Source organism: Cyprinodon variegatus, unplaced genomic scaffold (assembly GCF_000732505.1).
Source record: "Cyprinodon variegatus isolate N-32 unplaced genomic scaffold, C_variegatus-1.0 Scaffold35, whole genome shotgun sequence".
Taxonomy (NCBI): Eukaryota; Metazoa; Chordata; class Actinopteri; order Cyprinodontiformes; family Cyprinodontidae; genus Cyprinodon; species Cyprinodon variegatus.
Genome location: NW_015150488.1, coordinates 1,378,624 through 1,404,119, shown reverse-complemented (window position 1 = coordinate 1,404,119; position 25,496 = coordinate 1,378,624). Strand labels below are relative to the sequence as shown.

The following is a 25,496-nucleotide window of genomic DNA, read 5'->3' as shown; positions in this document are numbered from 1 at the left end:
TTGAGCCAAAAACCCAGAGGACTCCGTGGGGGAGGAACAGTGGACGATCAGGAGACGAGACAAACACTAAACCCCTCTTTCCACTGGCTGCTAGGATCCAGGACATGAACCATAAAATAAAACTGAACAGAAAGACTGACAGAAAGACAAGCAATGATCTGGCACTGAATGCTCAGGCTGAACTGAATATAACCAAGAGGAAACAGGTGAGAGGAATAAATTATGATTGAGGCTGGGAGGGAAAACGGCAGGTGAGAGGAATTACTAATTAAGGGAGAGCAAACAGGCCAGATCATGACATTCTGACTTTTTTCTCAGAATATTTTTCTCAGAATACTGACTTGCATCTCAGAATTCTGGCTTTAATCTCAGAATACTGACTTTAATCTCAGAATTATGACTATTTTCTCAGAATTTTTTCCTCAGAATTCTGACTTTAATCTCCGAACTTTGACTTTTTTTCTCAGAATTCTGACTTTAAACTCATAATTCTGACTTTAATATCAGAATTCTGACTTTTTTCTCAGGCTTATGACTTTTTTTCCCATATTAAACTGAAATAAAATGTAAAAATCAGTTAACTTTTTTATTTTTTCAGTGTCCCGATTCCTCTTCCGTAATTATTACATTCTTTTATCAGTCACAAAATATGCTCCAATTTTCAATTTTGTGTAAAATGCTGAGTTTATGTGTCCAGTGGATGTAGAAGTTGAAGGTATCCCTCCCCCGTCTGAGTGTGATTGCAGCTTTAAAGGGTCCACAATGCCTTGCGGTGTCCCAGTTCTTCCAGGGCGATGGAGCGCTCCTACCAGCAGGAGGAATCAAACCAGGAGGCAGGAGAGAGAGGAGCGTTTTCCGCAGCTCAGACCGCAGAGGACAAACACAAACTTTCACACAGCGATCCCCCCTTTTCCAAATCTGGAATCATCCACAGTCTTTCTCTGTGCGTGAAACGTGATTTCTTTTGTTTTCCTTTCCTGTTTTGACGCATATCACTGGGAATGATTCATTAAGCCATGGTGAAAGGGGATAGATTTTGCGGAATCCGCGCTTTCATCTGTGTTTTCCTCCCAAACTTCCCCACGCAGAGGGGAAACTGAGCTGGATCTGCTTCTGCGTCCAAGGTAGGAGAATATCAGAGAGCCGATTGCTGCAGACTGCTGCCGCAGTTTGTTGTAGTGTGGGGCTGAAATAGCGGAAACATTTCCATAGTGGGATACTTCTGCTACTCTGATCCAACTACAGCCCGTTAACGCCATTAGAGGCGCATCAAGCCTGCATAGATTCGCACTCTGTACTCCTGCATTTTCTTTCTGCTGTTTAGCCTTCAGCTGTAGATTAACTTCAGATGTTTTGTTTATCTCAGCTGATGCAGTTTTTTTTAATACTTGCTCAACAGGCCGAATGTTTTGCAGAAGATTCTCCTGAATGTCATTTCTCTTTCCCCACCTTCTGCTTTCTGATCTTTCTTTTATCCCCTGAAAAGCCTTTACATTCTTAAGCCCTTTTCCCTCTTTGATTTGAACTGTCAGACACATAGAGTCAGGGTGAAAAATCAGTGCTGAGCAAAGCTTTTCTATTTTTGCTTTTTCACATTTTGTCAAGTTAGACACTCATAACATCAGAGTTTATTTGTTATTTATTATTATTAACAGCTACTCACCTTAAATTAAATGTATGTTTATTCTTCTTAAGAAAAACAACACCATCTCTATCAGATTGGATGGAGAACACCTTTAAAACTAATTTAGCTGTTGGACTTTAACTGGACCATCCTAAATCAATCATATGGTTTCATTTAACTAAAACCTTCTGAAGCTTAGCTCATTTTTTCTGGCTAAAAAGTAAATCTCCAACTCGGTCAAAACCCAGTCTCATTGCCTCTTATTGATTTTTTTGTGTTGTTTTTTATTTATTTTTTTTTTTTTTTAGGGCTGCAACTAACAATTGTTTTGCAAATCAATTAATCTGTCGATTATTTTTCTCGATTATTCGTTTAATAATCAGACAGCGATGGGGTAGTGTTGGCCTAGTGGTTAGAGCAGTGCGTTTGTGTTCTAGGAGGTTGCAAATACCCGGTTCGATCCCCACAGCCTGCACTCTGGGTTCCTGAGCAAGATCCTTAACCTCACACTGCTTCCATGGTGCCGCACAATGGCAGCCCACTGCTCCCCAAGGGAATAGGTCAAATGCAGAGAGTGAATTTCCCCATTCTGGGACAATAAAGGGATTTACATTTAAAAGGTTCCTTAAAGAAGACTTTTTATGAATTTAAACCAGGTGAAACTAAAACTTTCTGGATAGATATGCTGATGAAGATTCTCAGTCATCCAGGTCATAGTCATTCCGTAAAAGTTTTAAAAACTTTTAGTCCAGTGGATTGTTTTTTTAAACCTTTACGGAATTTCTGGATAGAGCAAATTGACAGATAAACATTTTTTTTTTTTAATCTTAAATGCAAGATATTTGTTAACAATTTTGATCTAATTTATTATAGCTTTTATTGCATTTTATCTGTTTTTACTTGTGTTGTGTTTATGTTATCATGTGAAGCACTTTGTGACTTTGTCTGTGAAAAGTGCTATACAAATAAAGTTTACTTACTTATTTTACTAATTACTGCTCTAAGTTTGTCGCTCTGTCATCTAAAGTCACGTTTTAGAGTCTCTTTACTCAAGGTAATGATTAATGGATTACTAAATTAGTTTATCATTATTTGAATAAGCGATAATTGTTTCAGCCCTAGATGTTTTAAAGATCTTTCTGTATTTAGGGTAATCCATCTTACATCAGCTTTCCTTTATCCACTGAAGAAAAGCAATCCCACAGCATGATGCTACTGCCACTTTGTTTTTGTGTGTTTTTGGGGTGTTTAGGGAGATTCAGTGTCTGTTTTTAGTTCACTTTTGTTCACATTTGCAGGGCTTGTGCCAAACTTTACAGTTTAGTTTTTTTTTTTTTTATCATTTTATTTTTCATAACAGCTTTCTCCTTACCATCTGATTCTCTGAATAATGCTCTCTTTGTCCATCTTGTCAGCCATGTTTTGATAGATTGCAATTGGGCCATAATCCTTCACATTTTTAGAGGCTGGGTTCAAAGTTTTGGATAGTGATTTATATCTGAGCCCTGCTCCAAACATCTTAATTCAATCTCTGCTTTTAAGTTCAGTTATGTAGAGATGGACCCTATTTAGTTAGTGGATTTTAAAGGAAGTTGTTTGCATTTTACTCAGTTTAGGCGATAAGTTTAGAAAAAAGAAAAAAAAAAAACAGACAACACAACAAAATTACAATTTTTCGTTTTAATTTTCAACCAATTTGAATGGTTATCAATGTTCACTTACTTTCAAATTGAAATCAAGATTTTTCATGATCAATGCAGCTGACTCCCTCAAAATGTTTGTGTTATAGATGTTTAAACCTACCTTTGTCATTTTGTATATTTGTCTCATTGCTGCACAGTTTTTAGGTATATCATAACAAATGTTGGTTGAATACAAATAAGTTTCACGCTTTTCCATTTTTTTAGTTGTATTTTTGAAGTTTAAAGAGTATGAATACTTTATTGCATCACCTGTATTCCATGTGTAACCCGATAATGTACAATTATATAGTGTAAGGTCAGTTTGTTGTTAGATTACACTGTAGAGATTTTTGTAATTTTCTGGCAGCTCAAAAAAAAAATCCCCTCCTTGCTAAAAAGCACATAAGTGTGGCTATCCCAGCTGGTCCTCTTTAACCGCTAAGCTCTGTATGAGCAGTGCAAAGGAGTCCATTCCAGACGATGTTTTACGAACCTCAGTAACATGTATAAATTGGCCAGATGCCTCCCACAGTCCTGCTGTGGAGCTTCTGCGCCTCTGCCCCGCTGCAGGAGCCTCTTGCCCGCCCCTGCTGCTCCCTCAAAGCTGCCTAGTGAGCAGTGAATATGGCAGGGGAACAAAGGCAGCATTATAGCTGGCTGAACGTGCCGTCCAGATGTTGGAGATCCTGCCAGGACTGACCTCCCAAAATGAGGAAAGGGGGGTGCCTCAGCTGCTATTAGTTTAATATCAAGCAGGCAGACTCAGAGAGAGGAGTCTATAGCTCCAGGGCGGGGGCTGTTGAACAGCTCAGAGGAGCTGTGGGTGTTGTGTGTAGCGTGACTAGATGTGAGTTTAATCCCAAACTCCCCAGTCTTTAAAGTAGAGTTAAATAGTTCTGAGCAATTGCGGAGCATTGCTTATTCCCTTTAGTTTTCTTTTCAGTGGAACTTTGGTGCTATATGTTGCTCAGATAAAATACATTTTAAAGTTTTAGACTGGAAAAAAAAACCTATTGTACGTAAGTTTTGATAAATAATTTAGTAGACATTGCATCTTAAATTCAACGTTTAATCTTACGGTCTAGGAAAAACTTTGCATAAATAAGCTCTGCTTCCAAATATGAAGGGAATGTTCTAAAAGAGATTTTAGATGAATGCATCTTAAAGAAGATGCACTTTACTGTAGGGCCATTGCTGCTAGGCATCCAGGATCCCTTGGCAAGGAGGAACTCATATCTTTCTTATCTTGTTCTCGTGGCCGGTTGCTTTCTCACACTGCAGGAATGCATCCTCTGTTTGTTATCAGTTCCCACCCTTCAGGATCAAGGCCTTCCTCTGGTCTCTACCATGTTCTTTCTTTCTTTTTTCTTTATTTTACACACAATTAGTAGGCATAATTTGTAATAAGTAGCTTAGCAACTGAGTCACAACAACTGGGTTACTCCTGTCTGGATGACATGCATGGTTTTGAAACAGTCTCCATTCCTTCGCTTTGCATTTCGTCAGAACCCAAAGTTTACAAATATTTAATGTGATAGACTAACATAAAGTAAATAAAGATTTTGTAAAGTCAATAAAAGAATGAGAACACCCAAAAATGTTAACAGTAAGGTGTGTTTATGTCAAATGTCATACTTTGTAAATCCAGCTCTCTGTGCAATTGCAATGTTTTGATTCGTCCCTATTGACAATGCATACTCATTACATTTTTGCCCATTTTTATTCACAAAAGAAACCTCAATCACGCTGAATGGAAATTGTAACTGAACACAAACTTGATTTAGGTCAGAACTATAACAAGAAAATCATTATAAGGGAATTGCTTTGTTCTATACGTTTTTTCAGAAGTAGAACAACTTTTGTGTTGGTCTTTCTTCCCATCAGAGCACATTTCCCTATTTTTCCTAGATCCCCTGCATACATATCAGAGACTTCTCACTGGGCTTCTTGTTCCTTTCTTTTAAAAACTGCTTTCAGCTCTTCCTTGAAGGCCAGTGTTTTGAGGGTCGCCTATTAGTCGTCCTGACAAAAGATTTTCCTACCTGGATCTCTACTGTCCCACAGATTCTGTCCTTAATACTATCACTGCCTGGCCTGTATGTATAAGTCAGCATAACTCTTTAATGATGAATGTTTTCGTTTGTGCAATGCTTTCTTTTTCTGATTATTGATTGAACAGTGATCTGTGAGATGTTCAAAGCTATGGATGTTGTTTGAAAGCAAAACTGTGCTTTAAAGTTCTATAACCGCAGTGTTCCTTGGTTGTGATGCTTTAGGTTTGCTCCTGATTTCTAATAAACCTGGGAGGTATTTATAGAACAACTGTTTTTATATTGAGGTTAGATCAAACATAGAAGGGCTCTTTTTACTAAACAGATGACCTTGGAATGCCATTGTTTGCTCTGGATTTTATTTAGGGGTGTTAGATTACAGTAGTTTGAATTAGGCATTGGCAAACAATTTTCAAGTGTCGTATTTTATATCACTTTACTCTTAGTGAAAAATCCAGAGCAATAATCTGCTCATTCTATATAATCAGGCAGTCCACTTGCAGATTTATTTTGGAATATCATTATTTTGATGCTATGCATTGTGAGTGCTTATTTTTAAAGCCCTCTTTTCCCAAACTGCACTCCTCGTCTCATCAGATCGCATGATCTTCTTTCCAATTTTTATATTGCCTACCAAACTAAAGCCTATTTTCCAGAACAGCGTCACTGATTAGTGGATTTCTGAAGGGGACACAGCTGTTTAGCCCCCAACCGTTGAGTTACTTTCACACTGTGTGTGTTGAAATACTCTCACTTCAATGTTGCACATGGCTGGGAGTCCTGCTGATGTTTTTTTATGGTTCAATTCTCAAAACATTTTGGTTATCTTTGATCACTTTACTTGAGGAGCTTTTTTTTTCTCAACCAGATGTTCCTGAATATCCATTTTACCTTTAATGATAGGTTGCTCTGTTCATAACCAATTCTGCTTGTTCCTGGAATCGCTTTAAGTTTTTTTTTTTCTTTGCTTTATACACCAATAGTTTCACCAGAACTTGGGCCATTCAATAGTTTGCAAGCATTTCATGTGACTTGACATGGTTTACCAGATGTTGTGGCCCAGCTTTGATGACACAAAAAAGTGGAATTCCACAAAGGCCACAGATGCACCATGGACTTATTTTACACAGGCAAAAGAAAAAATGTTCTAGGTAAACTCCTTTTAGTTTTCTCAGTTAATTTTTTCCTCAGGCAAGCAAACAAAAAAGACAAACATTTCCTCCATGTTTCTCTTTTGCTGGTAAAAAAACAAACATATGCCCACCCAGATGCATGCTGGTCCTACCATTGACTGCCCATTCATAAAAAATAATTCACCTAAATTAATCATAACTAACCAAAAACAAAGAAACATGACTAAATAACCAAAAAACATAATTTCATAACAGAAATCTAGCAATAAAGTAAAATAAACTTAGCTAGATTATACACAAAAACAAAAATCATTTTTAATTATTAACAAAAAATAATTGGCTTCTACACCAGATGAAAAGCTTAAACAGTTTGAGTTGCACAACTTGTTAACAGCTGCAAAACAATCATCTATTAGTAATTATTCAGAGGAAGGCTCTAATTTACTTTGTTGCATCCATGTGGTTGTTTTGGACAAGTTAGGTTTGAGGTTGTCGTATAAAAAAGAAAAATTCAGAGGGTGTGAAAATGTGTTGGGAAACTAATTATATTACTTATTTATTTATCTATTTGGCCCAATAAGTTGAATGTGTTATTTTCCAAGCGCATGTTGGCTATTTGGGAGAGCGGAAAGAGATTCCTGCCTCAACAATAAAACCACCGTCTGGCTCTGATTGCTCACAGAGATCTATTTCACAACAGAGCTGCTGCCAATTACTGCCCAGTATAAATTGCTTGTAATTACATGCTGCCCTACTCAGTGCACAGATTGACATAAAGTTTGGTAACCAACAGAGAGGAGGAGTTAGAGCATTATTCTAATGTTGCTCAAGTCTGAGGAATATCCTTCTGTCTCTAATTAACAGCAGTGTTTGGAACCACAAGTGCTTGTTTTGAATTACTTTGACTGCACTACTTTATTTGACAGTTAATTATGCAGAATGATTTTTCTAACTATTGTGTGGATGTATTGTCTTTTTTTTTTTATGAACAATGGTCACTGAAAGTGAACAGGAAATAGTGCAGCATGTTTTTGTGTTAGAACATTGGTGATTTCCTATGAAATGGATTTACTATGGCCTATGATGCAATGTAACGAACACTGGTTTTGTTTTCCTAAAATACGGAAACAATGGTTATTCTAAGTCTGGGAAAAGTGGATACATTAAAAAAAATAGTGTTTCTAGAAATATACACATGTTAGTGAAAGAAAAACCCACTTTGGTCACAGAAATGGCTTGAATCTGTCAAATTAAATACAAATTCTATGAAAATAAACGAAAGTCAGACTACTGTTCAACCTTGCTTCAACAGAACGAGTTTAAAAGGTGAATTTATGAAACAGGCCTGGACAAAAATAATTCAATTAGTATTTCGTTGCACAACCTTTCAGGCAATAACTGTAATCAAATGATTTCTGTAAATGTCATGAGATTTTTTTGCACCTCTCAGCAGGTATATTGGTCCGCTCCTCATGAGCAAACTCCAGTTGCTCCAGTTGCCTCAGGTCTGAAGAATGCCTTTTCCAAACAGCATGTTTCAGCTCCTTCCAAAGATGCTCAAGATCAGGGCTCATAGAAGGCCACTTCAGAATAGTCCAATCTTTTCCTCTTAGCAATTTTTTTTTTTTTTTTTACCTACCGGTATGTGATTTAGGTAATTAATTGGTTGTGAGTAGGGCTGAGCAATTTAGCCAAAATTATAAAAAATGTTCAATCAATATTGGGATTGAAAATTCATTGCACTTCTTTACACTCAAGCATGTGGATGCTTCACTCCTGGTTTTTGGTTAGTAACCTTGAAGTTTGCTTGTCCAGAGTCTATAGTTGCAGGACTTTACTGTAAACTTTGCATAAAAAAAAGTCCTTACTTCTATTATCCTGCATGGATCTAGCTGCAACTCTCTTCCCATCTGTGTGGTGGCAAACCCACTGTAAGTGTATTACCACCAACTAAACAGTCATCCTGTGGCAGATGAAGCAAAGCAGCCCCAGAACATAATAGAGCCTCCTCCATGTTTTCCTCCATGTTAGGGAGAGTGTTCTTTTATTTTCATTTTTCTGTCTTTAACCATGGAGGTGATATTTGCCCTGCCTTGGCAAAAAAAAAAAAAATCTATTTCTCTATTAACTTTGCAAAGAAGTCTTCTTTGTGGCATGTCAATATGTAGTTTGGCAAATTCCACTCTGGCTTTTTTCGGATTTGTGTTTTAAGAAATTGTGTCCTCCTTGGTCATATCCAGTTGTGTCCCCTTGGCTCAAAAAACGACGGATGGTGCGATCTGACAGTGGTGCTCCTTGAACTTAGAGATCACCTTTAATCACTTTGAAAGTTTTCCTAAACTTTTCTGTTGCCATTCATATTATCCATCTCTGCTATTTGTCATCAGTTTTCCTCCTGCAGCCACGTCCATGAAGTTTGGCTACAGTCCCATGGATCTTAAATTTCTGAATATGTGCAACTGTATTCACAGGGACATAAAGCTGCTTGGAGAGCTCTTTTATCACTTTTATTTGTTTTGCTTTCTGTGGTGAGTGTGGTACACACCATGTCACCAGACAGCACAGTTACGGCCTGAAGCCATATATACAGGCCCACTGACTGATTAAAATATCGTAGACACTAGTGATGCTAATTAGTGGGAATGCCTTGATTTATTAGGTCTCTCAGCTCATGTGACACTCACTTTTGTCCAGGCCTATTTCATCTGTTTTTTTTGTTTTTTGTTTTTTTTTGTGGGGGAGATTATTATTCTGTTGAAGCTTGGTTGAAATGCAATGCCTGACTTTTATTTTATGTTTTTTATCTAGTATTAATTTTGTCACGTTCGGTTTATTTCCGTGACCATTGTTTTTTATTTTGGTTTAGTTTTTTTGTTTTAAAATAAAACCCCAGCTTTTTCAAAGTGTGTAATTCCCCAACATTTTATCTAAAAGTTCAATTTGTAACTGGGTCCAACCAATTGTCAGCATGTTCACCCATCCATCCAGCTATCTATCCATGCTTTAGTTCATCAATGCAGTCTGGATATTTGGAGTCTGACTACTATAAATTAATCAGAAACGTTTGTTTGCACAACACGTTTTTTTATACAAACCCTAAGCAGTCCTAATCTTCACAATGCACTGGCAGCACTAAATTCAGTAGCTGCATTGCAACTCAAATTAACCCTTCCTTTTTTGTGTTACTGAGGACATATTGATTCAACTGAAGCACGCACAGGAGCATATGGTAGAATGTTTACACCAGCAGCCAGCTGAAGTCTTTTCCCTGCCAGCTTGGTATGCTCCTATAGGTCTGGAGAGCTGTCATCAGCAGCCGGAGAGGCAAGCTGTTTGGTGCTGCTCACACACTTCTCTAAGAGAGGAATGCAGGTCCAGTGATTGTTGCTAAACACCAGACTGTAACAATTGAGAGCAGGCACTGAAATCATCTGGATTTGAGGTTTTGCTGAAGTTTATCATCTCAGCTGAGCTTTAATGGAAATCCAAGAGCTCATCTGCCTTGTGGAATGCTTTTCTGGCAAAAATGCAGACTGCGCAAATCAAGAGATGGGCATCCCCCCAGGCTGCAGCTTTGACGGGCCAACAAACTAGAGCTTGCAGAGCTCAGGATGGCGCTCTGCCCTGCACCACTGTGCCTGTATCATTACTTAGGTTTTTTGGGTTAATGTCAACAATGCAGAACGAAGAAAGAAATTCCTGAATCTGAAACACGGCTTTTTATTTAGGGACACAATATTCAATGCCTCACGAAAAATGTATCTTCATATTTTGTCATGTTGAAAAAACAAGCAAACATTGATTATTTTATTTGATAAACTGCCCTAAAGTAGCAGATTATACTAAAGTGGATTTACAGTAATACACAATATTTATGCATCTTTACAAAGAAAAATGTAAAGTTATATTTGATCAGTTTATGCTTGTTTTTTTTTTTGTTTTTTTAGCCTGGTTCACTCTGATGCTCCTCAAAATATTAGCCAAATCACAAAGACTGATAGACAGTTTAGACCCTTGATCCACAAAGTTGGGATCCTTTATCAACCAGTATGGAGTCTTTAGATCCATTGCAGTATTAAAAACTAAACGATAAACATTTATGTTAAACTACTTAAAGGTATTGTGTAGGATTTTTTTAAAGATTGTATCACGGTTTTCTGTTAATCACATTTTTTCGATCCTAGCATCTTGATGCATATGTTGCAGCTAATATACGCAACGGTTGAAATAAGACTCATTATTTACTTTACCATTGAGTTTACATCCCAGTGTTCACTTCGATGGACGTCTGTTTCTTCAGCAGGCGTTAGAGCTAATAGAACTGGCAGCGTTGCGAGGTAAAGGCTCAAACATGTACGGCTGTAAGCCTTCTACACCACACCAAGCTTCTGCCGCCCTGGCGTCCTCTTCCACAACATCTTTGTCCCCGTTTTCCTCCTCTAAATAAAAAATTTATGATGGAGGAGACTCATCCACGACCTCCGACACAAAACTCTCTTCCTCTTGCATATTTCCACTCTCCATAGTGTTCCTTGACAGTGTCGTTTCTAAGTTACCAATTAAGTGCTACTTGGTCCCAATGTAATTTCCCATTGGGAACCTACTAGCACTAAGTTGCTAACTGGTTAGCAAGAGGCTTCCCAGACACCGGCTACAACCAAACTTGCTTGCGAATCTTCCACCACAACAATCTTGCCCCCTTGATAAACAACCAATCACATTAACTTTCATCACTCTCGTAAATTCGGGCACCACTTGGGCGAATTCGGAAATGCAACGGTTGGCAATGCCGCTTCCCTACTTTAAAAGACCCGCCCTCGTCACTTATGCATTGCACACATGCCCTTGCATCGCTCCTACATGCTCTTGCACTGCTCATGCATGCTCTTGCACTCAAAATTAGTGTGGAAGAGCATGCACAATCCCATTTCTCCTTGTGCATGCCCTGTTTAAAATGTGCTATTCTTATAGCTCATACAAGCTTACTGTGTCCACATACAGCAGGGACTATATAGGGAACTTTATGGCAAACTCAGTTAACTGACCGTTCGGACAGATGGTGACTGCTATTTGCTCCATTGGTCACGTAACTCTGCTCTGCATGTTGCCTGCCCTATCTTTACCCATGTTAGGTAGCGACAGCCTATGGTGACAGGGGGCTGCTATTTTAGCAAATCCCATAGTGCTTTGCGAGGACAGCTCTCCGCGCAAAGTATTCTTGGATACATCTGCCTCTTCTGAGGCCTTTTGTTTCTTCTCATAAACTTTGTAGACACTTTTTCTCTTACAACCCTTGGCCAATTTCAAATAACTGCGGTGAGAAAGGTGAGCTTCCATGACTATCTGAACCGTAGCTCACCACACATACACACCTGAAAGTGTGCATGCACAGAAAAAGGTAGCTAACGAGGCGAGCACATTGGATGGCCCAATGTAAACATATTACCAGAATGAATGACAATTAGGGGGACCACTTATTTAGATGATCCACCCGGAAATAAAAGATTGTCCTTTATACCTTTTAAGATATGTGCATCACTGAAATACTGATAAAACAAATTACTCTGGTGTGTGCTGCATTTTTTTTAATATTGCTTCAGCAATGGTTAATTGATTTGTAGAAGCATTAATGTACTCAACAAATAGGTTGGATCGTAAGTCCTCCATTGTGGGACTGAAAAGTTTAGGAAGCTGTGTTTTAGACTGGTCTATGGTGAAGCTGTTTTGAAGTTGTTTTTTTATGACGGGATTATGTTATAAAATGACATTCCAAGCTTTGGAAATAAGCACTGTTTAATCTATCTGAAAATTGTAGAAAAATACTAAATTTTGGTATATTTATTAACCTTCTGAGGTCTTACTGGCCTTGTAGGGACCAATGGCTGGTCCTAATATGTTGAATCCCAAATTTTCAACGTTAGGAAGTCAGTTCAGAGGTATGGTATGAGCTTCTTTTTTTGTTAGGATTAGATATACTGGCAATGTTTAGGGTAAGGGTAGGGCATAAATGCATAAACAATACACAAACTTGTGTATTGGAGAAGGGTTATTGCTGTTAAAGGTACTAATGATCTGTTGTATTTCTCCAAATCTCCAAATAATAATACAACCAGAAACAAAACGTAAAGCATTTTCAATGATTCATGGTTTGCTTGGCATTTTCCCCATTAGTTTTTCCAATTTCTCAGCTGCATTGCTCTCTTCCCCTCCAAACAGACACTATTACCATTAATAAATGTACTTTTGAAAACAAAGTTTTTGGTTCATGGAACATAAAGGTTTTTCCGCTTACTTGACCGTGACTGTTTTCCATCTCTGTCTCATCCCTCGGTGTTTCACTGCCATTTAAGGGAAGTCTGAAAAGAGCGACAAAGGCACTTTCCAAACAGCTGTGAATGTGCCAAGAAAAGAGTGAGCAGAGCACATTCATGTACCTGCAAAAACGCAAAGTGGAGTTTTTATTGATCGGTACAAAAATGAGATGCACAGGACCGAAACAGCGTTAAATTTTCTTTTCTGAATGATCAGACACCATTACCTATTTTTGTTCATGGTTATATGTATTATCATTTATTTAAATAAAAAAGTAGACATTAGGAAATTAGTTCACTCTGGTCGTTTGTCATCTTTCACTAATTCTGCCTTTCAGGACCGCAATGCGTCTTTGGCTGCATGTTAGCTAAGGTTAGGACAAACAGACTAGTGTGGAGGACTTTCTGCATGTGGACAGGCAATACCTGAGCCGGGGGAGGTTTAATTGATGTGGGGGGGGGACAAAGGGCCCTTTTCAGACAACTGTGTAGGTGCAATGAAGGTTAGATTCATAGAGAGGGATGGAGACGGGCCATTGATTCTGTCCCGATTTAATGTCCTTGAAGAATGTGTGGAAGCATTCCTGTCACTAATTATCCTCTTTTTTACATCTGTTTTGTATTTAGTCTGATTAGGTATTATTTATTTGCATCTATATTAAGGCAAAGTTTAAAAAAAATACTTTTTGCATTTCTGTACAGAACAGGTTAAAAATTCCTAAGTGTGTGTAGAACCGCTAACAAAGCAGAAAAATTCACAGGGAAGCCTTGATTTTTTTTTGGACTCTACCCACGTTTTCAGGTCTTGTTACTTACCATCCCTTCTGAGGTCACGTTTTCTGTCGTCTCTCCTTCTATTCAGTTCTTGGTACAAAAGCAGGAACTGGCCTTGGGAAGATCTGCTGGCAGAGTCTTCCTGCACCCCCAACAGTCATGTACCTATTCTTAGAATGAACAAAACAGCACTGTTAAGGCCAGGTGGCCAGGCTTGCCTGGAGTCAGTTTCTCTACTTGCAATGTTTTACATGTACATATTTTTTTCTTGGTTTGTTGTTGTATGGATTTATTGCTAAATCGCTCACTGGTGGCTCAATCAACTTGTGTAACCCTGGCTGTATGAGCACATCCTGACTAACCACTTCCTGTTTTCCCTTTTGTTTCCTACAGTAACTTAGCCAGAGGAATTCCTGCATACTGACTTCTTTCCTGCGTTGAATGATGTTGGGGCCCAGACACCATAACAGTCCTGCTCACTTCTGACCCAAAAATGGAGCTGAAGGTTTGGGTGGATGGCGTCCAGAGGGTTGTATGTGGGGTCACAGAGGCAACCACCTGCCAGGAAGTGGTGATTGCTTTGGCCCAGGCTATTGGTAAATATCTCTGTGTTTTACAACTACAAACATGTGTCCCCTAGCCTTCAATCACAGCATGTGTTTTTTATATATATATATTTATTTTCATAAACACAATTTTCTGAGGTCTTAAAGGAATCTACGGTTCTACGGTTTTACGGAGTTCTACGGTTTAAAAAAATTGTAAAGTAGTAGTAAAGAAAAACATATTTTAAGTCTTAACCTGAGAATCTTTTTAAGATGTTCTGATCCAGAGTTTTATGTCCCATAATAAGCTCATCCCCTTTTGAGCTTTTTATTCAGCAAAATCATTTCATATTTCCTGAATATTACACAGTTTATATTTTGTAGTTGAGAATTTATTATAGGCTGGTCTGATATTAGACAAAAACTAATATCCGATTCTATCGGCCCGCATTTAAACTCTCTGATATTTTCACTCTGCTTCTGTTCAGGGTTTCTGAAACTCTTCAATTTTACATGAATCAGTTGTTTTCTTACCTTTTGATGTTGACCTTTTGTTCCCAGTTTTAGTAATATCATATCATTTGATCAAGCCTTTTCTAACGTTATAAGTTATCTGATAAGGCTGGTATGATTCATGATAATATCATATCGGGTTAATATCGATATGTGCCAATTCTCAAAGCTGCAATATCAGTGTCGTATCGGAAATTAAAAGCTTGTATCTGGACACCCCTGATTTCTTTAGTAGTTGTTGAGTTTTTATGTTTTTGCATCATGCTCAAAGAATAAAAAAATTGATTCCATTGTTATAAATCACAACAAAATAAACACAATTATTATATGAATTGTTAATCAAAGAAGTTTTAATTGAAGTACTCCTGAATCAGTCCAGTTTTAGTCATCTGAAGTGTAAAACAATACGTTTTTGTTAATTAAGCAAATTTGTGCGAAAACTATGATATACAATGCAAGCTATGCTAAAATAGGGGCAACAGAGGCAGTCAGGAGGTAGAGGTTTGTCCTGTAAGCCACTAGACCCAACTCTGTATCAGTCGTTTGGTCCTTGAGCAAGGCACTTCATCTGCGTTGTCTACAGTTGGGGGTCGTTCCGTGCGCCCAAGGGCAGCTGTGGGTTCAATATAGCTTACCACCATCATTCTTGATTGAGTAAATGCAGTTTATGGCACCATTTTATAAAGGCCAAAAACTCCCATTACCCTCACTTAAAAAAATGTATTGTTGGGGAAGTTAAACTGTTTCTAATCACCATCCAACCTGTACTGTAGAGTGCTGGACTCGGTTTTGGTTCACTCAAAGTTAATGATAACGTTATCCTTAGATCATATTGTAGCGTTTAGATCATGACCTTCCTCCGCTTCCAAAGGCGTCTTAATGATGTTTCTGACCCATAAATGTAATCCAGCATTATCTTCCCTGAGATAAAGCTCTGCTCTCACTGGCTGAAGAACACTGATTAGATTGAATTTCTCGTGTTTACCAACACTGTGACGTATTTGTTTTTTAAAGGATTTCATGTCTTTAATATGATGACATGATCAGATAAAGTTATGTAAATTAAGCTTTTTTTGAAAATGGCAAGCTTTTTTTTTTCTAAGACAGAAATAAAGGTTCTAATGAGGTAAACAACTGTCATCCTTCCCGCCTTCACTTGAAGCTCCCGCTGGGAAATGGTGGGCCATAATCAGCGGCTATATTGGTTCTTTCTTGGCTTTACGCGCCCCGCTTTCCTTTATGGCTGCTGCAGAAATGGGGGCACTTGAGCATAATGTATTGACATCACTTCCCACTAAGCGCAGGGGAGGAGGAAGGAAAGTCTGACTCATCCCCTTCGTATCCTGCCAAACTGTGAAAGCAGCACTTCTCTCTAAACTCCATCCTCCCTATTCCAGTATTTTCCAAACGATCAAACATAGATATCGATTTTGTGCTTTAACATTTATAGGGTGATCTTCCTGTATGCAAGAAATCTATGCTTTAATCAATGAGCCAAATAGGAAAAATCGGTCGCTCAGAGTGCTGAAACTGTAGATCCAAAGATTTGTTTCATTTCCTTTTGTATGCAGTCAATGCCTTTAAAAAAACATTCACACATTAAAAGCAATTTTCAGATCTTTTAAAAATGTATCAACATAAAGTCGAGCATAACAGTTAAGAAGAAAGTATTGGATGCATAGTTTCCTAAATTAATTTCAAATAAAATGTAAGCTTTGGTTTGTATTTGTTTTAGAGTAGATAGAGAATTAATTTAGCTTTGGACTTTGAATAGGCCATTTTATTGAAGTTGTACTAAATTCATCCTTCAAATCAAACTTGGACCGTGATGGGTTAATTCCAGCATTGTCCAGTAATTAGCTCGATTTATCTTCCAGTGAACTTTGACCTGCCCTCCTTTGCCTGGTGGAGAAAGTATACCAATATCACAAAATCACCATGTTTCAGTGTGTGAACTGTGTGTTTGGAGTGATGAACAGTCTGGATGCTTCTCTGATTATCACTCTCTTTACCTTCTCAATTATAATTTCTATGTCTCAAAAGGGTTGTAGCTTTCAGTATTCTTTCAATGTTTAAATGAATAGAGTGAAGCTCTGAGGTATTTATGGTTCATGATTTCGTTTTATAACCTTGCGCTGCATTATACAACCCTGACACTCCCTGACCTGTCGGCTGTTTACTCTTTAATGTTCTCTAACAAACCTGTGGACCTCACAGAAGTGCTGTATTTGTGGTAGGATTTAAACTCAAAATCTTGTCCCTTGATGAATTTTCTTAACATTTTAATGAATTAAAATAGTGCACATTAGTCTTTACACAATAATTATACCCCTTCTTTCAGTTATATAGTATTTTGTTGGTCTCTGAAAATCCCCCAAAATTTTTTTATTTGGCGTTTTATTTTTGATGTCTTTTTTTATTATGTTTTCATCCCTTGTCGAAATTAAACAAAAAAAAAAAAAAAGTTGGAATTCAACAATAACTGTTTCTTTTTTGCAAGAAAAGTCCTTTTGGAAAACAATTTTTTCTTCCTATTTCAACCTGAGAAAAAAAATCTGTTTAATTAACTTTGGTTTGTTTATTTTTCTTAATTATTATTTCTCCTTTTTGAATGAAGTTTCTTTTATCGTTCCTTTTCAGCTTTATATGCAGCGCACTGTGATGTAATCTCTATTTATGTTACTTTACTGTCTTTGTCGTTTGCAGGGCGCACAGGGAGATATACTTTAGTAGAGAAATGGCGGGACACAGAGCGTCACTTAGCACCTCATGAGAGCCCTGTGGCATCTTTAAACACCTGGGGTCAGTATGCTGGTGACGTCCAGCTAATCCTTCATCGCACCGGCCCCTCACTCACGGAACGGCCCCCTTCTGAGGGCCCCCCGCTTAGGGGTCCTGAACGTGGGCTTTATCGTCAGAGTCTACCTCCTCTTGCAAAGCTCCGTCACCCCAATGATGGTTCTCTTCGACGGCGTGAACCGCGCCGCAAGTCCCTAACCTTCAGCGGTGCACCAAGGAGCCTGAGGGAGATCCTGAGCGGGGGCCGGATGCCTGAGGCCGAGGGGAAGCGGAGACTTCTCATGGGTAACGGTGGGAATCCCCACCATGCGCGGCCAGCCTTTGGAACAGCTCCTCCAGGCCTGTGGACCTGTCGCATGGAAGATCTGATCAGACTGGTCAGTCTGCAAAGAGAGACTCTGAATGTGCTGGAGAAAAAGCTGGAAGCCTATGAGGCAGAGCTCCAAGCCTGGTCGGAGGGCCGAGGACGAAGAGGAGCTGGATGCAGTGCGGATCTTGGCAGAGGGGGAGGGTTATTAGAGGAGATCCTCAGGCTGGAGAAACACCTTAGGAAGAATGAGGTGGAGATGGAGGAGGAGGAGTTTTGGGCCACTGAGCTGCAGATTGAGATCGAGAGCGAGAGACAGCTTGAGGAAAGACTGCAGGAGCTGCGAGGACGGCTGCAGGGCTGCGAGATGGAAATAGAAGAAAAGCTTGCCATGTTAAAGGTGTGTTATCTATGGCGGATTTTCACTGCACATTATCTAAAAATAGAGCTCATTTATCATAGTGGTATACGTTACAACACTGCTCTGTTTAGTAAAAGGTTTTCTTTTATTTTCTCAGCATTGCCTTTTCTTTTATTTATCAGGGGGTAGAAGCAGGACTTGAGGAGGAGAAGCTGCAGAGAGAGCACCAGGAGACCCAGTGGGTCAGTGAGGCAGAGGCCCGGGCTCAGGCCCTCCGGGTCAAGGCTGAGCTAAAGGCCCAAGAGAGACAGGCCATCCAGCTGGAGAGCAGCTGCAGGGCTGTGGACAGATCGCTGGGACAGAGCAGTAAGAAACTGCAGGTGGGCTTTTAACATTCAATAACCAGTTTGGACCTTTATTTTTTTTCCATGTAAATCAATCTATCCATCCCTCTTTTATTATTCTCTTATTTCCATCTACCTTTCCTTCGTTCCATCATAAATTGAATTTGGCTGCAATTTATTGGCTGTTATAGAATAAAATGACAAGCATTTCAGTTCAGTATCTCTGTAGGATTCAGATCTGTTATGTAAAGTGAACTGATGCTGTATGGATAACATAAACTGAAACAGTTGAGCTTATGACTTAACCTGATAGTCCTTAAAATACCCTGTTTAAACTATTGCCGCTCCCTGTAAATTGGGAGCACAACATTGGAGTATAAAGCTATAGGAAGAGTAATTTTTTCCCTGTTGCTGCTCCTTTGAAGGACATGCAGCAGGAGCTGGAGCAGCTGACCAAGGAGCTGAGGCAGGTGAACTTGCAGCAGTTTATACAGCAAACCGGAACCAAGGTCACAGTGCTGCCAGCTGAACCGACGGAGGACGATTGTGCAAGCAGCAGTTCTGGTACGGGTAATGAAAGTTCAGTTTTACTTAAAACTTTTTGTAAGAAAACTTTGTTCAAGTCCAGACCCTACATGAGATGAAGGGGTGTATAGTTCCTGACAGGTCAGTGAAGCATGATTGTAACCTGAGATGGATTCCGTCTAACAATCTGCAGACTGTGAGAATAATGGTGCTTTTTGACCGAACAGGACATCATGTGTGTTGAATGTGCAAATGAAAGCATGGTTCAGTTTTTGTTAGGGAAATCAATTTATTCTGTCAAGGTGCACTTTATTCTGAGGCTTCTGGTCTCTGACAGCCTGCTGAGAGAAAATGACTCAATACTGTGTGTCTTGCCGCTTTTTGCGTCTGTATGTGAAGGGAGGAAAAAATAAGGAAAGATGCAGTATGGATCTTTGTTCCTGTGTAAGTGGCAGTTCTGTGCTCCCTGCAAGCAACAGAGAACAGATGCTGCTCATGAGAGTGAAGTGAAGGCTGTACAAAAGCCCGTTCATAAAAAGCGATAGATTTTTTTTTTTATTCATCTTTTTTTAAGTATCTAAGCTGATTTATAAAGAATTTCACTATAGAATTGTTCAAACCTGCTATCAACATCCTGCAAGCAGAACCGGCCCTGGTAGAAATGTTCTTTTTAGGTTTCTAAGGCCCCCCCCCACTGGCCTTTTGAAGCTCAAAGCCGATCAATCACAGGACTTGTAGAGCAGTCGGATGCATGGGGCATAACAACTTTTAGAGCTTATTATTAAAGTTTTGGCGGCTAAGTCAGTGAGGCTTTTAACAAAAGTCTTGAACTGTCTAATTCTTATCATGTTTGGTTTGCTTTTAGAGATTTGCAAAATCTTAGCTTGAATTAAATATTAAAATTAAGAATATCACAACTTAAATTATTAGGGTCCTAATAATCATCAGGGTAGGTTAAATATATGCATCAACTATAAAGACCTCTACTCCGATATTTGATCATAATAGACTAAATTAATTCAACTTTCATCCTTAGAAACTCAGTAGATTTAGAGGGCAGTAAAAGTTTAGTACATATAACCTTTTTTTTATAATGGTGCCTGTTAATTAGATAAGATTTAGTAGAAAAGTTCTCCACCATCAGAAACTTAGCTTTAAGCATTACAAAAGTTTTACAAGTGTTCTCGCATGAGAGCTGTCTTAGCTCCAAGTTCTGCTGGTGGGACACGTCATGTGACATGGACAGAGAGGGATTTAAAACCACTGACATTGTAGAAGTCATGTTTAAGGGTAGAAAAGCTTAGATTTAAAATGATATGCTCAAAATGTTTGCAGTCTCACAAGACGGGCACAATAAAATTCCCTGCAGTTGTTTTGAAACTGACCTGAAGACATTATCATGTGAAAGGGGGCATCTAGGGGGGGTAGCATTTGCATCTGTTTTTTTTTTTTTGTGCTGCTTGTATGAAGCTGTTCATTCTGGATTATTAATGACATGCCCTCTGTCATGGCCTCTATTATACTAATAAGTGTACGATTATGCTCTAGTACTCATCCATACATGCATTCGAAGGACAAGTCATATTTGTAGCATAAAATTCATAGATGTCCTTTTGCAAAGCTCAGTCTCGCCCCCCTGTGGCTTCAATGAAGAAATGCATAACATTGCATCCTTGTTGCTTTTTTCTGTTCGTCTGTTTGTCATATATCTTTATTTTTTTGAATGAATGAAATTGAAAGGCAACCCCAGAGTTTCTGTTTTTTATGTATTTTTTGTTATTGAGGTTGAGGTTAAAATGTATATAGAAAAAAAAAACAATGAAAGTAAAAACTAGAATGGTAATTATTTAGTTAGGCATCTTAAAAACTTCTGTGGTCCGTCTATTTTTTTTTAAAGACTGTAACTTGTGGTTTTTAAAGTTTTCAAAGCTTCCTTCTTGTAATCCTTATGTTACTCTCTATGTTAGACTCTAGTAAGAGCATGCTCGTCAACCAACCAGTTTCTTTTAGATGTTCGTAGATCCAAACTAAAAAGCAGAACTGGTCAGGCTTTTAGAGCAAATCACTTTTAAATAGTCAGATTAACGATCAATCAAGACTCTTAAATCTGTGCTCAGGATCCATCTTTATTTCTTAGTGTTTGATTCAAGCAGAGGTTAAGATTCTTTATAGCCGTTACATTTTATATTTTTTTATTTTGATATAATTTTTCTGTGTTCCGCTGCTCTTTATCATTTAATCTGTAATTTTGAATGAATGCTAATGTCTCTTTATGAGCTATATAATAAGTTGACTTGTCTCTGTATCTTAGTGCTGTAGGTTCTATCTCGATGCTCAACAAGAAAAATCCTTTTAAAGCTAAGATAAGTTGTTTGTTTGTTTTTTTGACATTTGTTTCCTTTTCAGATTTGGCAGCACTGACTGGTTCCCTAAAGCGTCCTGTGTCAACCCAGCCTGTGTCCAGCCACCTTCGCGTCCTCGCCAACCCCCTCAGCTCTGGCCTGAACCCAGAGGGGATCTACGTTTGACCTCCAGAACTGACCCTAGCAGTACATCTTCGCAGCTTGAACTATGCATTAATCCTTTTTTAACCTAAAGGCAACCGTAATGTGTGAGGTGTTTAGTTACGGTGAAGATACAATCCCATAATGGAAATGATTGAGCACTTGCTTGAAGAAAACCAGCAGACAGCTCTGGTCAACAAAAACCACTGCAGCCTATTGACTGGCACCCCCTCCCTTTCTGTCCGTCTCTTAAACATCTGGCTGTTTTGGGCATCCCCCATAAACATATCCACATATTGTACTTTTCCCTTTACTACCTGCTGAATGATTTGTATTCATCTTTTTGCCTTTTAGAAAGCGATCGTGAGAATCTTTCCCTTTCCAGCAAAACGTCTGACTCTCATTGAAGTGAAGGATCCACTTGTCTCTGTAGTCAAACTGTGAACAATCTCTCCATGTGCTCTGTTGGTTCAAGTTAAAACTATGCACAAACTGGTCATATTTTTGTTACTGAATGTTTCTATGTGTACTTACCAAAATGAAGGCTTACTGTAGATGTTTGTACTCTTTAGCTTTATTCAGTGAATGCATTTTATTTCTAAAGGTGTGCATTCCTGCAGTAATAACTGCATATAAAAGCAGTGTTAAATCTCCTTTTTAGATGTATTTCTGTTGTTTAATAACAACAGTGTGTATATATATATTTTTTTCTCCGAATGTATTTTATGCTTGTTTATCTTATGAACTGTGTGTGGCCAAAGTTTGAGCTTGTTGCATGACTGTGTTGGCCATCTTTGAATGTGCAGAGAGAATGCTTACACCTGATTGGTCGACGATGGCATCGGTAGTCATTCGGTGGACAGTTAGAGCTGCAATGTGAAGTAAGAGTGCAAGTCAGTAATTAAAGTGGTTCGTCTGCATGCGTGCACGCGTGGTCACAAGTTTCAAAGCACTTCTTGGAGAGTAGAAAACGAATGTGTGTGTTTGCATATATGACGGTGATTCAAGACATTCGCCTGTGTGTGTGGAGGAAAGCCAAGTTATGAAGCTTCACTTAGGTTGTAGATAAGCTGCTAAACGCATCCAAGTGCCTTATCCTCATTCCTTTAATGGTGTTTCCAGATACAGCACAGAGTGGTCTTACGGAAGGTGCTGAAGGAAAAGTCATTAGTAGCTGAGATTAAAAACAACTTTAGAAATTAGTGCTGGTATGCAATGTGAGAACCAGAAACTACACGGTTTTTTTCAGTCTTTTGTAGAGCTGTCAAAGTAAACAGGAAACATGTGTACTTTGCTACTGTACAGTTACCATAATACTACCAACAATGAAGTTAAACATTTTTTTTCCTATGTTTAGTGTTTTTAATATGCAACACGTGTACTGTAATTTGAATGAGAACTCTGCATTGTTGTGGTCACTGTTTACAACTTCATATCTTCTAGAGCTCTAATAAGATGTCAACTTTGAATAAATTGTTTTGTTTTTCCTGCCTTAATCTACTGCGGATTGTGGCCAGTTGTGTACGGCTGTAACAGAATGCAGATATGATATGAATTGCATGGTTCAATAAACCATCTGAATAAAATCTTGCTTTGTGAGTAGTGTTTGCTGGAACTGTCTAACGTGACTGAGGACACAATAAACAATGATCTAGTCAGGGATTCCACACAGTCATTTGTTTAACTAAAATTCCAGTACGGGAAAGCTGTTTAGTAATGCTGAGTACATCTGTGCTGTATTTGTCAAATTTAAAGTGGAAAGATCTTAGCTGCTGCTAATTAATGAGCTTGGAGATCTAAACAAAAGCAAACGTGAGCCTCTTCATGAAAGCTCAAATGAGTCTTGTCCACTTGCTGCTCTTCAGCACCAAGATGTGTGGAAACATTTCAGCAATGACCTTACAACGAACCTTTACACATTAATCAAGGAAGGAGTAGAAGGATTTTTTCTAAATAATATAAAGTTTAGAATTTATAAAGATGGGTAAAAACGATTCACAAATGAAAAACATCGGAAACCCCAAGATTTTACCTAGAAGTGACTGATAAAAAGTTAAAAACAATCCACTTGACTTTGTTTCCAAGTTTGAAGACGTATCGCTTTCCATCCAGGATGCTTAAGTGACATCCCTGAAGGTTGGGGCTAAGGTTAAACATCAGGCAAAGCTCATCAGTTTCTATGGATATCAGATGGCGTTTTAAGTGATAAAACTCTTTACATTACTATCTGAAAAACATTGAAAAGTGGTGCCTTTTTTGAAAGAGAAATCTAATCCCTAAGAACATTGCAGTAGCACAGCATATAAATATATACCCCCCAAGTATGGAAGCAGAATGCTGATTATCTTTGCCTTGTTTATGCTGCATAGTCCAGACCTCAGTTTAAAGTGTAATAATGGGATCTTACGTCTCTATATTCCGTAAAATAACTTTAGAGTGATTGGTCATACATTTGTAGTTGGCCCTGTTACTGCATTGAAACATGTTCCAGTGGAAGGCCAAATAAGGGCTTACAGTGTTTACTTTTTTTTTTTTATGGAGTATGAAATGTCCTCTTTAGAAACACTTGCATCTACTTCAAATGTTTGCCACCAGAGGTGGTTCTTCAGGCTACCTAACCATGCGGTGACTAGAGAGCTACCTCCTCCGGACATGACTCTGCTGTCCACCTTCATCTTAAGGACAAAGGACACTCTTTTGAGGACCAAGATTTTCACATTTTGGACAAAGAAGACTGATGTGTTGAAAAGGATGTGAGGGAAGCCATTTACATTAAGAGAGAAAAAAACAACCATAAACAGGGGGGGAGGACTCAGGTTTCACCTTTCGTTGATTCCTTCCTGCTATCATCTCAATTCTCATCACCATACAGGTGGTCAAAACATTGCTCCTGTAAGCCAGGCCAATAACGACCCTAATGACCATTACCGAGGCATGGGCCAGTTTTGGTTTAATTTGCAGATCAAGAACAACCTCAATGTCTCCCCATTGCAAGGGGTGGACCTGTTTCAGTTCAATTTGCATGTTTTCTAGGCTAGAACAAGGCTTTTGTTGGGCTATTCTATAAGCCTAGAGCTCAACACTACTTCAGACGAAGCGAAACGTCTTCAAATTTGTACAAAAAATTTCAGTGGTTTTGTTTTTTCTTATTTTGGCAATGGGTGACTGTAGTTCTTCACACACATCTTACGGTAATTATTTTCCTAAAAACTGTGTGAGACATACTGTTCACACACTGGAGGAAAGTTTAGACTAAAAACCTTTGAACTGAAGAGTTATCTACTTCTTTTGTTCCACCAATCTACTGCCCAACCACAACAGAAGTTCAACCTTCAGACCAGCAGAGGGAGACTTTTTCTCAGAAATAATAGTTTGTAGTATTTTATGCTTTGTTTCATTTTGAGTAAAAAAAAAAATCATATTTGTACTTTTTTATAGGTTATGATTATAACCTTTTCTGTGATCATTGTATTGAATAAATAATCTCTTCATAGTAGTCTCCTTTTTCTAAAAGAATTAGACACATGGTTTTGATGTTTGTTGTTCTGTTAGTGCTGGGTTGAAAAACATTTTAATGAAGCACATACAAGAGGAATATGATTAAATTGACCTTTATGGGTGAGTCACTCCTGTGGAGGTTTTTTTAGTTTATGCACCAATTTTTGTTGGCTCGATGAAATCTTTTAAAATGAGCTTTTCTAATCACTTCTACCTAAAGAAAGGTTTTTTTCATCTGATGTCCTCCTACCTTCTTCACAAGTGTTATCCAAATATATGTATAAGAAACTCAATTTGAACAGTGTTTATCTTGTCGTGTTTAATGTCTGTTAAAAATGAAAAAGTGTGGCATGCATTTTTTATTTACCCCACCACATCTTTAGAATTTATTTGGTATGAGCAACACCCTTTCATTAGTCCTTCAACTATTAAGTATCGTCCATCTGTCTGTAATCTGACCTCAGCATGAATCCACCTGTTCTGTCTGACCTATTGAACATTGCTGCTTGAAGAACACAGCAGACA

The 25,496-nt window shown here is 38.4% G+C and overlaps 1 protein-coding gene across 3 annotated transcripts; it reads left to right on the top strand.

The window, feature by feature from the left end:
• Nucleotides 1-805: 805 nt before the first annotated feature.
• rassf8 (Ras association (RalGDS/AF-6) domain family (N-terminal) member 8) lies at nt 806-23,050 on the top strand. 3 transcript variants are annotated; one of them, XM_015404262.1, is made up of 6 exons: nt 806-1,124; nt 13,969-14,171; nt 17,340-18,139; nt 18,283-18,480; nt 18,870-19,014; nt 21,376-23,050. In XM_015404262.1, exons 2-6 carry the CDS (start codon nt 14,069-14,071, stop codon nt 21,495-21,497), a joined length of 1,368 nt encoding a protein of 455 aa, XP_015259748.1. In that variant the 5' UTR covers nt 806-1,124; nt 13,969-14,068; the 3' UTR covers nt 21,498-23,050. The 3 variants fall into 3 exon arrangements, with proteins under 3 accessions (XP_015259748.1, XP_015259766.1, XP_015259758.1); XM_015404280.1 differs by having other exon boundaries at nt 808-1,124; nt 18,870-19,008; XM_015404272.1 differs by having other exon boundaries at nt 813-943.
• The last annotated feature ends 2,446 nt before the right edge of the window (nt 23,051-25,496 follow it).